The sequence below is a fragment of the Malus domestica genome, chromosome 16 (assembly GCF_042453785.1).
Source record: "Malus domestica chromosome 16, GDT2T_hap1".
Classification (NCBI taxonomy): Eukaryota; Viridiplantae; Streptophyta; class Magnoliopsida; order Rosales; family Rosaceae; genus Malus; species Malus domestica.
Genome location: NC_091676.1, coordinates 3,303,220 through 3,318,938, shown reverse-complemented (window position 1 = coordinate 3,318,938; position 15,719 = coordinate 3,303,220). Strand labels below are relative to the sequence as shown.

At 37.0% G+C, this 15,719-nt stretch overlaps 1 protein-coding gene across 1 annotated transcript; it reads right to left on the bottom strand.

The window, feature by feature from the left end:
- Positions 1-229: 229 nt before the first annotated feature.
- LAR1 (leucoanthocyanidin reductase-like) lies at positions 230-4,492 on the bottom strand. Its single transcript, NM_001294114.1, has 5 exons — positions 4,268-4,492; positions 4,011-4,151; positions 3,639-3,876; positions 920-1,123; positions 230-580 (listed from the first exon to the last, which is right to left on the bottom strand). Exons 1-5 carry the CDS (start codon positions 4,469-4,471, stop codon positions 303-305), a joined length of 1,065 nt encoding a protein of 354 aa, NP_001281043.1. The 5' UTR covers positions 4,472-4,492; the 3' UTR covers positions 230-302.
- Between the last annotated feature and the right edge of the window lie 11,227 nt (positions 4,493-15,719).

The following is a 15,719-nucleotide window of genomic DNA, read 5'->3' as shown; positions in this document are numbered from 1 at the left end:
GAATAATCAATAATCTCAAATAATTACCAGACTTATTACATTATTACGTTGAATTATCCAACATTCACATCAAACTGGAATTCTTTTTAACAATGTAAAATGAAATTCCAGCTTCCTTGTCCAGCAATAAAAATAAAATAAAAAATCAAATTAGTATCTTCCTCGAAGAAACCCTAGAAACCCTCCCCCTCCATACCAATTTTATAACAAGCTCACCCCCAAACTGTTGGAACATTTCTTTTCCTAGTAATAAATCCAGAACATGAATTTCATCGTTGACGGTCTTGATTCGGATAGATTGATCAAGCACAAGTGGCAGTGACAGTCCTGGATTCGACAACGGTGTTTTCGGTGGAGACTTTCTGATCCTCCTCCTCTTGCAGTAGCTCTAGCTCTAGGTTGTCCTTCAACTTGAGAAGAAAGCCATCGAAGCACTCATCCAAGGTCCTGAAAGAATCTCCAGGGTAGAGAGTTCCCACTTCCACATCATGAGGCCCTTCCACTGCAAAATTAACCTGGCATCCTTTGATAAAGATGTCATGCGTGAACGAGGCCACAATGCTTTCTGGTATACGGTTATCTGCAATTAGTAAATTCTAACTCGTTACAAATTACTTGTTGACAACTTAATATATATATATTATAAACTAGTCTAATTTTCATATGTAAGTTAGATTAGTTGACCAAAGTAATGTTTTGGTTCCCTGTATCCAAGTTTTGATTTATTGCATGTAGATTAAAGTAGTTCAGAACTTTGTTTTAACCACTATAATCTAAACGAAGGACACCGATCTCAGGTTCAAAAGGCGGACATATTATACATGTTTTGTTTTGTATCATTAATTCATGGCATCAAAAGATTGGTCCCAAACACATGCCTAATTAAATGTTGGTAAAGAAGATTAAAGAGGGAAGTGACCTGCAGCAAGGGCTAGTAGGTGATCTTCAGTGACGGTGACTCTAGGGAGGGTCCGGCCAATTTTCTTCTCCCACAGGGATGCAAGCCCATTGATGTCGTATAAATTGCTCGGCGGTCGGAAATGAACATTTTTGTTGATTGTTCGCATGTCGTCCACCGTTTTCATTGTGAACTTCCCGATATCCGTACCGTCTACAAAGTAGGCTGTGTACAAAAATCAAACAAAATGATCGTTGTTGCGGCTGTAAATTTTGTGTAACATAGTAAAAATATAACATCAAAAGTCGAGCTGAAAGCTTGAATACTACAAAAATGCTTACGTGTATGTTGTAATATTAGTAAAATACCAAATAATATGCGTAGGTATCTCTTTCGTACCTTAGTAATTAATGGCAGGTGCATCAGACATACCATCAAACACATTTTCCCACATTCACTAGTGGATACAGAAACATTGAATCTTCCGAAAATAAAATAATAATAATATTATTATTATTATTATTGAACAGTATATGAACTGTGGGACCGACTAAAGTGGGCCCCACTTTAGGTTGCAGACTTGCGGTGAGCGAGGACGAATAAAGTGGGCCCCACCTTTGGGCTGGAGGTTGGGCACGGCCTAACAGCAACAGACAAGTTTGGTGCCGAGGAGAAAGGACTACCCTACACGTGGACGGCATAGAATATTCAAAATTCCATGTTTTCGCCCATCCATCCAACTCACCAAAAGGCTGCTTCCCCAGTGCACACGTCTACATGCACAATTTATTTACCCATTTACTTCTAACCCACCGATCAACCTTAACGAACGGGCGCCGAAAGTTGCCACCTCTTCCTCTTTCTCCTGGTCACCTCCCCTACCTCTCCCCACCGTTGGCCAAACACCTCCGCCGAAAGATTATAATCCGTTGGCGACTGTGCCTCCGTTAACCACTCAACTCTCCACCTATCAAAAACCCTCAAGCCACCCAAAGCCACTCCTCCCCAGGACCTCCACCAAGTTCTATTTCCCTCCAAAATTATCAACACAAACACTTAACCCATCATCTAATTCAAAAGAGTTGTTGGTGATGGCAGCAGTGCTCTAGGTCTAGACAGGAACTGAGGTTTTGGCTAAGGGAAGGGAGGAGAGAGACAGACGCCCGGAGCGAGAAGATAGAGAACTACCGGATTCTGTACTTCAAGGTTTGGTATCCCGGTTGTAACTTAAGGTAAAGTTTTGTCTCGTTCGTTCATATAAATTAACGGTTGTTATTTAGATATGTAAGTAATATGTGCACTATGAGAAAAGCCCCTCGCAAAAAACATAAGTTGGGCTAAATCCTAACCGTTTATGTAACATGTATTTTCTATCTCTTACTTCCCTCATCTCACACTTTTTTTTCGTCTTTTTCTCTCCATAAATTTCAGCTTTAATCCTAACCGTTTAAATAGGAGGGGAATGAATAAATGAGGAGAAAGATGAGGAGGAAAAAGAATCATACTCCCTTCAAATTAGGAGATATTATCTTTTTTTTGGGATGCATTTTTGCGCACCACTATAAATTATGTTGTATACTCACTATACACCTTATCATCTGCCTTGTGTCCTTTCATCTAATTTTGGTTAACTTACATATTAAAAGATCATTTTCAAGTAGGGATGTGCTATCCATACACCACTTTTACTTTTCACACACCTTTCTAAGTTTTTTTATCATCGGATGAATTGAAGAAGATAAAATGACTGAAATTAATAAAAAGTGAATAAAAAATAAAAAAGAGTGTGGATAACACATCTCAAGGTTTTCTTGCCACCAAATCAGGACAAAAGAAAAAACAGTCCGTTCGTTAATAAACTATCCTCAATCTAATTGTTATTAACTTTTATTTATTTCAAGAGGTATTTTATACTTATTATAATAGTGACTTACACCTAATCATATAATATTTTAGGTTTTTTATAAAAAAAATTGGTTCAGGTCGTACATAATTTTATATTTGTTGTAGGTACATGGTCATTTCATTTTTTTTAACATATATCAATAAAATGATTCATTTCTTCAATTAAGGTTAATAAAAATAAATGTCCTCATCAACTAGGATAAGTATCACTTTCTAAAATTTCTCTTTTTACATGCTCACCATTAGCTAACTGCAATGACTTAAAATAACATTTTTTGTTTTTATCTTAATGAATATAAGATTTGTTTGGAAGAATTTATAAAATGATTGAAATTAGGGAAGCACCTTAAATAATCACTTAAGGAAGCATTTTAAGTGATTTTAGAACCCAAAATATTTCTTTAAAAGTGTTATCAATCATTTTAAAAATACTTTCAAACGAGCTCGTAATAGTTATCTTTTCAATTATAATTAATCAATTGTAGATATTATTTCCCTAAAGTAAACTACTTAGACTTTAGTTGGTGAAAGAACTTGGTTCACATTATAATTGCGGTGGTTGTAAAGTGTTTACCCTAAGAATCATTCCACTTTCGATGGTAAAAATAATGGAGAAATAATTGCTTGATGACTTTTATTATTGCTAATAATTATTTATTTCTTTTGGATCAAATAATACGTATTTTTTAATATAAGCAAAAGTGAGTCCTACGAATATCTGTCCTTTTTAGCTGGCATTGCTTTAAGCTTGAATGACATTAGAAGAAAACACGTGTACTCCTAATTAATGGAATGCTGCAAATTCACCTACAAAATGTGTGCGTGTGTATCATACCTTTGACGGTGCCATCACCGTAGATTTGGAACCGATCCAACGGTGGGAGAACCTCAGAAGGGTGGGTGTTGTCAAAGTAGGGCCAAGAAGCAATCGAGTTGCAGCAAATATATGTGTAGGGTACCCCAGATGTCTCGACGGAACGTCTAACCTTGCGTTTCTCCAAATACATGGTGAGCCCTGGTTCCACCGGATCAGCCCTGTCCACATCGTGTCCAAACTCCGACGGCAAAAACCTCTGCGACATAAATTTTGCAGAAAAATTTATTACAAAATATATAATGTTTTTATATGGTTTTGTTTTCCAAAAAGCATATAATATAATATAATATAATATATATTTTTTGCATCGGAAATATAATACATATTTACCTTAACTGTACCAACTGCCGCAATGGCGTCGACTAGGGTGATCTGGTCCAATATTGTGGCACCACCCACGGCTGATATTACTATCTCGATTTCATGCTCTCTTAGCATTTTCTCCATTAGGGTTTTATCGGAAATCAGCCCCTGAAAATAGTCAATATTACAACATATTAAAACATGATAAAGTGAACAAAAATTATAAATGCATGTAAAGTCATAAAAAAAAAGGATATATTTTGCACAGAGATTTATTTCCATACGTGTAAGATTATTGCGCCTTTGTCTTTGAAGGACTTGACGGTGTCAGCCTTAGAAGGGTGCAGAGGGCCGGGCCGGACGAGAACATACGTGGGTTGACCGGCTGCGAGGCTGGCTTCAGCTACGAACCTCCCGATGAAACCGGTGGCACCGGCGATGAGGACTCTGCCATTTTTGGCAACAGAAAGAGAAGATGAAACGGTCATGGCTGCTGCTGCTCTTCTTTCCTGCTACAGAAGCCTTGACTTTTCTTCTTGTTTCTTTGTTTTTTTACCTCAAGTTGAAGGTCCTTTGTTCCCAAGTGATATTGACACGATTGAGGTACGAGAAGAACGCGAAGTATGGGAAAAATATATATAGAGAAGAACGCGAAGTATGGGAACAATACATATAGAGAAGAATATGTATGCTGTCTATAAATAGAGGGGTACGTTGAATTTGTTACTAACTTAAGCACAAGGCAAAGGGGAAGACCCTTTGATATAATTTTTTCTACCATTCAACGAAATTGTTGGTGTATGTAGATCAAATGTTTTGAAGTGTAGCTGACTGTGTTCTGCTTCATGCGTTGACTGATAGCTAGCTCTATAGAAACAGTTAATTGTCCAACTTTGATGGAGGTGGAGGTCCACCCGATAAGGTTTGAAAAAAGGGTAAACGAAAGCGCAAGGTTTCACCTTTCATTTTAGTATGTTTTATCGTTTTTTGGATGGAGATTATCACTTTTCCCATCGCCCTTGCTCAATAATAAAAATATTTTTTTTTTAATCAAAGAACTTGCTACATTTGGAGTAAAAATTCAATTCACAATCAAACTCTACAGTCTTGAAGGACTATATGAGATTATTCCGTAGAAGAACATCTTAAAAAAGAAAAACCCTAATGATTGCTTGAAGAGTTAAATATAATTCCACTTGAATTGAGGGGTTTGAAAGAAATTATTTGGATATGATAATGAGACTCAGTTTGCAACATTAACGAAAAGGGTGTATGGATAATTTCTGTCCGTTGATCTTCTTCAATTCATCATATCCGACGGTCGAAATTAAAAAGGTGTGTAAGAAGTAAAATGGATGTGTGGATATCACACCCCTAACAAACAAACATGAACGTACTTTAGATGACTAATACTTTGCATGTCTCTGAAATAATTGCTTGTAAGGTGTCATTTGAAACGCGTTTCTTTTCTTCCGTTTTCTCTTTGACATATTGTTGACCCTAGAAATTACAAAGCCTACGTGGCGCGCAGGCCGAGTATATTCTAAGCTAACTACGTCCTTCGGTGATTGCGGGGCGTGCCAACTCGTCGGCCGAGGCTCGACCGAGGAGTAAATCTGATGATGCTGCGTTGGGTCGCGCTACTGACTTCTGCGTCCTGCGATTGCGGCCGAGAAAGGAACACGTCTCGGCCTCTTGGGTTCTCGAGCCTGAAGACAAGGCTGCTATTTCTTACAAAGTTCACGAACCGAATTCGGCTTGCAATGTGCCGAATGTAGTAACTGTGACACCTCACCTCGCCGAGAAGGCTAATGAGATGACCTCGACCAACAAGGATTCGAATAACCCTTCTCGACCGAGACTTGGATAGGTAATCGACCGTTCTCGCCGCAGTGCTGTTGATGCCAACGGAAGATACTGCGAGACCGACCGACTCTACGGTGACAGAGCTATCTATGCCGACTTAAGATATCACCGGTTGCTTCCACAGTGCTGTTGATGCCAACGGAAGATGTGTCAGCGAAAAAGGAAAAGAAAAAGATCTCAAGTTGTGAGAGTTTGCGCAGGGCAATTTTGTATTGATTTTGTGGGGCTTTTTAACGTTGCCTGCGACTCTGTATTTATAGTGACGAATACGCACTGGTTGATAAGCTGAAAAAGACTCCCAAACAATTAAAACTCATCTTATCGAATCCACGATAATCTGCAAGCTTGGGTAACGTCCATCTAATCAACCACCCAATATATATGTATATATATATATATATATATATATATATATATAAAGCAAATGTTGCACCTTTCCCATGAATTGGCAGACCTCATGTCGTCAATTATATATATATATATATATATATATATAAAACAAAGGTTGCACCTTTCCTATGAATTGGCAGACCTCGTGTCGTCAATTATATATATATATATATATATATATGGCTGATAGCTTTTGACACGGCCCCTTAGGTCTCCTACCTCATCCTCAATAGCTATCATCATTCTGATCAAAACGAATTTTAAATTCATTTTGCTTCTCATAACCAAGATAATTCACGTTAAAAGACAATATTATAATAAAAATTATAATATTATCTCTTAACAATAATAAAATTATCTTCACCTTTCTATCCGACGGTTGGGAGGTATGCTTACTCAACGGCCTTGATTGCACGGGCCGATGATGTAAATTTGGGTCCAAACATTGCCCCCCAGTTTCCTTGAGCTTCGGCCTGTAAGCTGAATGATTAAGGAAATTAACTGGTTCATAGCCAACAACATCTCGTCGTATTGCCGAAACAAATTTTGTTCCTCGGCATTAAAATCACCTCTGTTCTGGCAATATCATAAAGCAGGGCCGAGGTCGAGAAGAATTGTGGTCGAGCAGGGCCGAGGCCGATGATGAAATTGGGTTGCTGCTACCGAGAAGAAAAGGTGCTGCTGCTGCATATATATAAGTATCCTGATTGTAAACTGGCTTCAACACCAAGGCCATAATGGCAGTAGCCTGATTGTAGGTTGACCTTAACACCAAGGCTATTTATATTTATATATATATACATATATATATAAGTAAAAGTAGCATGATGTAGGCTGATGTGACCTGCCAGCCATGCAGCAGCCATATATATAAATGGGATCCTGGCCGAGCACACACATTTATAAAATGAACCTGTGCCGAGCACCAGTCCGTCGAGCTCGGCATGTGCGATATAGGTAGGATTTTTACTCGGCCAATAATATATATATATATATATATATATATATATATATATATTAAACTGCACATCAAAACTTTAATTGAGCAAGCTTTGCAACCATGCATGCTCTCATAAATTCGTTCGACCAAAACTGTCTGCCGAGTACTCCATTATTCGACCAAAATTGTCTGTCAAGTGCACCCTCTTGTTGCCCCCTTTATTTTCTTAAGTATCGGTCAAGGGCCCGAATGGTTAAGAAAATAATTTGTTCAATATTTTTTAATATCAGAAAACAAAAGTGGCCGAACTATAAAGCGGAGGAGGCCAACGATGCTTTATTCCAAGCCGAGATTTTTGTATATCAACACAGCCAATCCAATTTTGCATTGAGCCGAATAAAAAATGATCTTCGAATATATTTAACTTGGAAAAATATTTTTTATCGGCCGCCGAATATGTTGAACAATTATTATGCCCCCCAGGCACAATAATTTCGCAAATTTCAGCTTTTAACTCGAACAACTTAGCCGAACGGGATTTCTCCATATCGGCTTTATCACCAATAATCATATCAATTGATTGGTCTTGTTCGTCATTAGAGCACTCCTCTGACGATCCTACCACACTTCCAGTCTCGACCGAAAAAATAGGTGGCCTAAGTTTTTCTTCTTGGCCGACCATATCTTCAGCCTCGACCGAAAAAATAGGTGGCCTTTGTTCTTCGGCCAAATTAACAATTTTCTTAGGCCGATGTCTGATTACGGCCGGAGCGAAAAATTACCCCCCGGCCTTTGGGCCTAACCATTTTTCAAATGGAATTGATCTGTAATCAGAAACGTAAGGAAAATTTTCTTCATCTAGCCAGGCATTAAATCGAGCCATGTCTTCATTTACCCATTGCCTTTGCAGGGTAACAGGAGCTTTTATTTCCAACATGCAAGCGAATGACTTTTGCATCTCTCTATGGCCACGAAGAACTTTTTCTGCTTCCAAAGATTTTTTACATTCCTCATTATGTTTTTTCAATTCCTCCAGGAGCTCGTACAATCGGCTACGTTGAGCCAGATTGGAATCTTGATAGATCATATGAACTTCGTAGTTTTAGCACTGGGTCCCACTGGGCGTGCCAAAATGTTGACCCTAGAAATTACAAAGCCTACGTGGCGCGCAGGCCGAGTATATTCTAAGCTAACTACGTCCTTCGGTGATTGCGGGGCGTGCCAACTCGTCGGCCGAGGCTCGGCCGAGGAGTAAATCTGATGATGCTGCGTTGGGTCGCGCTACTGACTTCTGCGTCCTGCGATTGCGGCCGAGAAAGGAACACGTCTCGGCCTCTTGGGTTCTCGAGCCTGAAGAAAAGGCTGCTATTTCTTACAAAGTTCACGAACCGAATTCGGCTTGCAATGTGCCGAATGTAGTAACTGTGACACCTCACCTCGCCGAGAAGGCTAATGAGATGACCTCGACCAACAAGGATTCGAATAACCCTTCTCGACCGAGACTTGGATAGGTAATCGACCGTTCTTGCCGCAGTGCTGTTGATGCCAACGGAAGATACTGCGAGACCGACCGACTCTACGGTGACAGAGCTATCTATGCCGACTTAAGATATCACCGGTTGCTTCCACAGTGCTGTTGATGCCAACGGAAGATGTGTCAGTGAAAAAGGAAAAGAAAAAGATCTCAAGTTGTGAGAGTTTGCGCAGGGCAATTTTGTATTGATTTTGTGGGGCTTTTTAACGTTGCCTGCGACTCTGTATTTATAGTGACGAATACGCACTGGTTGATAAGCTGAAAAAGACTCCCAAACAATTAAAACTCATCTTATCGAATCCACGATAATCTGCAAGCTTGGGTAACGTCCATCTAATCAACCACCCAATATATATGTATATATATATATATATATATATATATATATAAAGCAAATGTTGCACCTTTTCCATGAATTGGCAGACCTCATGTCGTCAATTATATATATATATATATATAAAAAACAAAGGTTGCACCTTTCCTATGAATTGGCAGACCTCGTGTCGTCAATTATATATATATATATATGGCTGATAGCTTTTGACACGGCCCCTTAGGTCTCCTACCTCATCCTCAATAGCTATCATCATTCTGATCAAAACGAATTTTAAATTCATTTTGCTTCTCATAACCAAGATAATTCACGTTAAAAGACAATATTATAATAAAAATTATAATATTATCTCTTAACAATAATAAAATTATCTTCACCTTTCTATCCGACGGTTGGGAGGTATGCTTACTCAACGGCCTTGATTGCACGGGCCGATGATGTAAATTTGGGTCCAAACACATATATATGGATTGTAGTAGTCTAAACAAACAATTTGACATTATAATATTGAATATATTATAATGTGAAATTGATATATGATCTTTGCACTACTAATTAACTTGTCCAAATGAACCCCAGCATTTCCGAAATCCTTAATTCCATTTTCATTGCTAACTTGATATATGATCTTTGCACGATACAAGTTGTACACTCTTGACCGACTAGAATACAATCAAGGTGTTTTATTAGTACAACTATATATTAAATAACTAGAATGGGCCTTAACTATCAACGCGCTCCTTCACGTGTGAAGACTTTTCAAGTCAAATAAGTGGACAACACAAATCGAGGACATGGAGAACATGTAGAGTTTCACACAAGGGACAACCAACTTTGATAACGTGAAAAAAATTGAAGTTTCATCATAAAATCAATTGAAAATATGAGAATTGATAGATCAACTACTTATAAGCACATGCAAAGTCTCATGTTTGTATGGACTTCAAAATACTCCAACATTTCCTTCTAGTGTGAACCCCACAGCCATAAGGAAATAAAGTTGGCGACATGGTTGATAATTTAATTTAATAAAAGTTTCTATGGACTTCAAAATACTCCAACATTTCCTTCTAGTCGAACCCCACAGCCACAAGGAAATAAAGTTGGCTGCATGGTTAATAATTTAATTTAATAAAAGACTATCTACAACTACAAGCCTGCCTGCAGCCAGGGGCTTCGAAACGAGTCTGCCTGCCTTCGCCCTTGTCTTTTTATGATTTTATATTACTTACTGAATGTAGTTTCTGATTAGCTGGTCTCTTTCTTGCCAGTTTCTTTTGTACTGCGGTTCTTTGCACCCTTTATGCTAATGATGAATGATGCCGTAGCTTTCAATAAATAAATTTTTTTTTAAAATGAACGAAGTTTTCAGCTTTTATGTGATTCCTATCTGCAGTATTCAATTAGCACATTCAAAAAAAATGTTCTTCTATTTTGTATGGTTACCGTTAAATTACGTTAATATTTTATATTATTTTTTTATAAAAATAATAAAATAAAAATAAATAGTAATATAAAATATTAATATGATTTAACCGTGACCACACAAACAGAAGGGCACGAAAATGAAAGAGCAGAGAATCTGCCTCCCATTCAAAAATGTTTATTTTTTGAAAACATGATATTGTACAGCAGTGTGCAGTACTGTCAAAAAGTATAAAGCAGAACAGTGTGTCGTCAGCTTATCCACTAGAATATAAAATTATTCTCAGGAACAAAATTGCATGCAAACTAATATGATTCTTTTTTGTTGGTTTTACAATAACTAGGTTCCTCTTTTGAGTTTACAGATTTAATTACTGGAATCGATAGTCATAAAACTTTCTATTTATAATTAAAATCGTACATATCATGAATGATTCAAAAAAAGAATTTCATGCAAAACTCAATAAAATATGAGATTAACCATAATAAGTGGTCCAATGGTAAAAGCGTGGACGATAACTCTCTAATAAACAAAAAAAATGTGAGAGGTCCTGGGTCTAATACTTTGAGCTGGTAAGTTTGTTTGACTGTGGTCACCGTTAGGATGAAATTTCTCATAGCCTCTCTAGGCTTTACAGGAGTGGAACCATAACTTGCCACCAGTTGTTACCCTTAAAAAAAGAAAAAAATATGAGATTTTTTAGTCATTTTTAAAATTTTTGGCCTAATTGGATAAATGGTCCCCGTGGTCATAAGGTATTCGGATGATAGCCCCTGTGGTAAAAAAATTCGGATTTAAACCCCTGTGGTCTAAGTCTGTTAGGATTTAAACCCCTGTGGTCTAAGTCTGTTAGGATTTATGCCCATCTGTTAAATAATGCTGACGTGGCTGACACATATATGCCACGTGGCTGCCAAATGTCTGCCACGTGGCAAAATTTTTATTATTTTTTATTTTTAAAAAACCTGAATTTTTACAACAAAAAAAAAATGCAGATCTGTAAGAAGAAGAAGAAGGAAGAGGGAGAGGGAGGAGGGCGCGGGGAGAGGGCTTCGGCGGGGGGGGGGGGAGCTGGTCTCCGGCGGGAAGAAGAAGGAAGAGGGAGAGGGAGGAGTCGCGCGGGGAGACCGGCGGGAAGAAGAAGAAGGAAGAAGGAGAAGGACGGCCGGGGAGGGGGGAGGTTCTGGGTTTTTTTGTTTTTTGTTTTTTTTTTTGTAAAAATTCAGGTTTTTTTAAAAAATAAATAAAAAATTATTATTTTGCCACGTGGCAGACATTTGGCAGCCACGTGAGCATTATTTAACAGATGGGCAAATATCTTAACAGACTTAGACCATAGGGGTTTAAATCCGAATTTTTTTACCACATGGGCTATCATCCGAATACCTTATGACCACGGGGACCATTTATCCGATTAGGCCAAATTTTTTTTTACTATTATTAGAGAGAGGGGGAGAGTACGAAACTATTACAATAATTTAAGGGATGTGGAGTTTCGAATCCGGAATGCATGAATAGAAAATATAAAGTTGGAATTCGTAAAACATTATAAACTGTCTATTTATTTATCACAATACATTGACTAAACAAAAAAAATGTGAGAGGTCCTACTCCTGGCTAGGTTCGATACTCCGAGCTGATGAGTCTGTTTGACTGTGGCCATGGGTATGGTGAAATTCCCTATAGCCTCTCCGGGCTTTACAGGAATGGAATCATGGCTTGCCACCAATTGTCCCCCTTAAAAAAAAAAAGGGATTGTTTAGTCATTCTTTAATTTATTTTTTTACTATTATTAGAAAGATGGGAAGAGTACGAAACTATTACAATAATTTAAGGGATGTGGAGTTTCGAATCCAGAATATATGGATAAAAAATATAAAGTTGGAATCTGTAAAACATTATAAACCGTATATTTATTTATTACAATACATTGACTAAACAACTTAATTTTAATTAACTTTTTTAATAGATAATTTTTACAAAAAAATTAATGGAACTATTCTAAAATAAGCATGAAGTTCACGAATCGGCCACGAACTATTTTAAGGAGGAGTTCCTCCAAAATCTTATGGAGCCAAGTAGTGCTCATAAATGATCTTTTACAACTTCGAATGGAAATCTAAAATTCAGGAGATCAACCAATTCTAGACTAGAAGTATAAAGTCTGAACTCCAAATGATTCTACACAATACAATCAATTTGTTAATAAATATGCTCTACCTAAATAGAAAAAAGTCAAGCAAAAGTGAAGTTTTCTTGACGTCTCTGTTATTTTTGGTTTCAGAAACCATATCATCTGCACATCATTTTCTGCACATATTTAACGTGTGTGAAAGTTAATTTACTTTTTCTTTAACAAACGGTATTTACATTAAAGGAGTGGACATTAGGAGTCGGCCAAGCCTCACAATGGGCTACCTTAATTGTTCGAAGTTTAAAGTTTCACCAACCAAGGCACATACAGTTGAGAATGAATCCCACGTTGATGAAAGAAAAGATTTTGCATGTGCTTATAAGTAGTTAGACTATTCCCCATTTTTGTCAATTAGTTTTATGGTAGAACATTAACTTCTTCACCTACAACATCATTTTGTGCATAAACGTTAACGTTGTTAGGTGTGATGAATTATTCGTTATCATGCTTCGACCATCAATACAAGAAATCGGTTAAAGTTAAAGTTAGACGCTTGATGGGACTGCAATGACCAACTTCACAGCTTCAGGAATTTATCAACAAAAGGTAATTAAGGAGTTAATTTTATCAACAAAAAGTAATTAAGAAGGAGCTTATCAACTAAGATGTATATGGTAAGTTGACCCTGCATACAACGCTTATTGAGTACATATATAATAGCGTGAATTTTTGCGATACTACATGGGTTTTGCACATGTACATGAATATTTGTGAGTTTTAAGATTTTTAGTTTTTAGTATGTTTTTAGAAAAAAAATTAAGTACAGAAATTGGGCTTAAGTTGCTATGTGTTTTGTACTATGAGAGTTTTTTATTTTCTTTCGGTATGAATTTATTGCTTTATATTGTCGCGATGTTGATCTGTATAGGTGGCTCAAGTAAATGTTGTTTAAGTGGTTGAATATATTGGTTGATTTGCATGTCTTTAAATTATTTTAACTCTGCATTCAAATTCGTTACGTTGGTACAATTGAAATTGATCATTAGAGAAAGTTTTCCTCGTATTAATGTTTATTCTAGCTAGGATGAAATACTATTTTTTCTTTTAATGCTATATTGCATGTGCATTGTAATTCTTCTACGATCAAATATTATACCGCTTAATGTTAATTATATTGCATACGCATTTGAAAAGAAAAATATTAGGAAAATAGCGAGTAATTTTTTTATGTGACAATCATGATACCAAATGATATCAACAATATGTTTGTGTTGTAATAAGTGTTTTTACTAATTGATAATATTGTATCATAGGTCCATAAAATACCATTAACCATCCTCATCATTCTACTTTTCTATTTAAATTAAAACCATGTGCTTTAAACTGTATGGCATATCATCCTCGTAAGGGAAAAAAATGAAATGCCGATTACGTTGATTATTCTTTTGTATTTTGTTCTTTGTTTTAACGTTTTTGTTTTGGTTTTGGTCGTAGGGTCAGTGTTGCACTCTTATAATTAATCAGTAGTGACATTTTGAATTTTCTTCAGCAATAATACAACTACTTAATTGAAAAACTTGGAGTTTACTTCTTGTAGTGTAAGAGGCACGATCGTCAAAATAACTCAGCTACTAATATATAAAAATGTAGGTGGCATTTGGTTACAATTATTGTAAAATTGATTAATCAACAAAATAAAATTGTTTCTTAATCAGCACGAACAGCATATTAGTCCGTAATTATAGATGATGGATTGCCTTGATAATTAGAATTTTTCTCTTTAATGCACTTACATCGTGAGTTCAAATCACCCTACCTTAATAGTCTATAATTAACATCAATTCCAAGTTACGACTAATTAGCATACAAATCCAAATTCACTCTATATAATATCCTACTAATCAGCTTTCAAATATGTCATATCAAATTGGAATGTGGATAACCAAGTTTTTATTTTATTTTATTTTTTTTGAGTTGAAACGGTAGTGGTTTATTAAGATAGAAAAATCTCATACAGATTCTAAGAGGGTCTCCACCATCAAGTTTGGAGGCTCCTCAAACCAACAAAAATTAGAGGTATAAGAAATAGCCAACTTGGCTACAAAATGAGCTGCGACATTGGTGGTACGGCAAACATAACAAACCTGCGAATCCTCAAAGATCCGCAAGCTAGCTCGAATGTCTTCCACTAATAAATCCATGTGTGAAGACCCCTGCTTTAAGCTTCCAATAGCTTGAACAACCTGCAAAGAATCGCTTTTCACAATAATTTGCGGCAAGTTCCGTTGCACAACCCAATAAACATCATCACGGAGAGCTAGTAACTCCACCATCGTGGGATTCAATGTAGGGGATATTTGACAAATGAAACCTCCAGCATAATTACTGGCTTCATCGCGAAATACCGCACCTACACCTCCCAGATTAGAAGCAGCAAGAAAGGAATCATCCACATGGTTTTCACCCACCCAGATGGACAGGGACACCAAGTTTTAGATCTCACAATCGTGGTGTACAAAAGTTTTAGATCTCACAATTGTGGTCTATAATTAACATCAATTCCAAGTTCCAACCAATCAGCATACAAATCCAACGTCACTCTCTAATATCCTAATCAGCATTAATCAAATCTAGACATATCAAGTTGGAATCTGGATAATAAAATGTTGGTCTTGGGTGAGCATCTGGGCATGTATGATAAGAAATAAAAGGTTTAAAAACCCTAATGATTGCGTGACGAATCAGATAACTCCATTGGACTTGATGCATTTGAAAGAAATCATCTGGATACACAACGAGGTCAGTTTGCTGAAGAATATGCAATGAGTAACTTGTTTGATTAATTAGTAATGATCACTGTTCTAATAATCCCCGCGTAGCGCCGCTTAGGTCCCTCCTAAGCGCTAGACGGTTGGTCCGGACTTAGGCGGCTGGTGTCACCCTTGATTGGCCTCTAGGCGTTTGAAAATTAAGAAATTGTGTCTAGACCTACTTAGGCACCACCCTAACCCATCTCGGCACCCGCCTAACCCGTCTAGGCGCCTGCCTAGACTTAGGCACCCACTTAGATAGAAAATAGATAACTTTCACTTTGCATTTTATTTTTTTAATA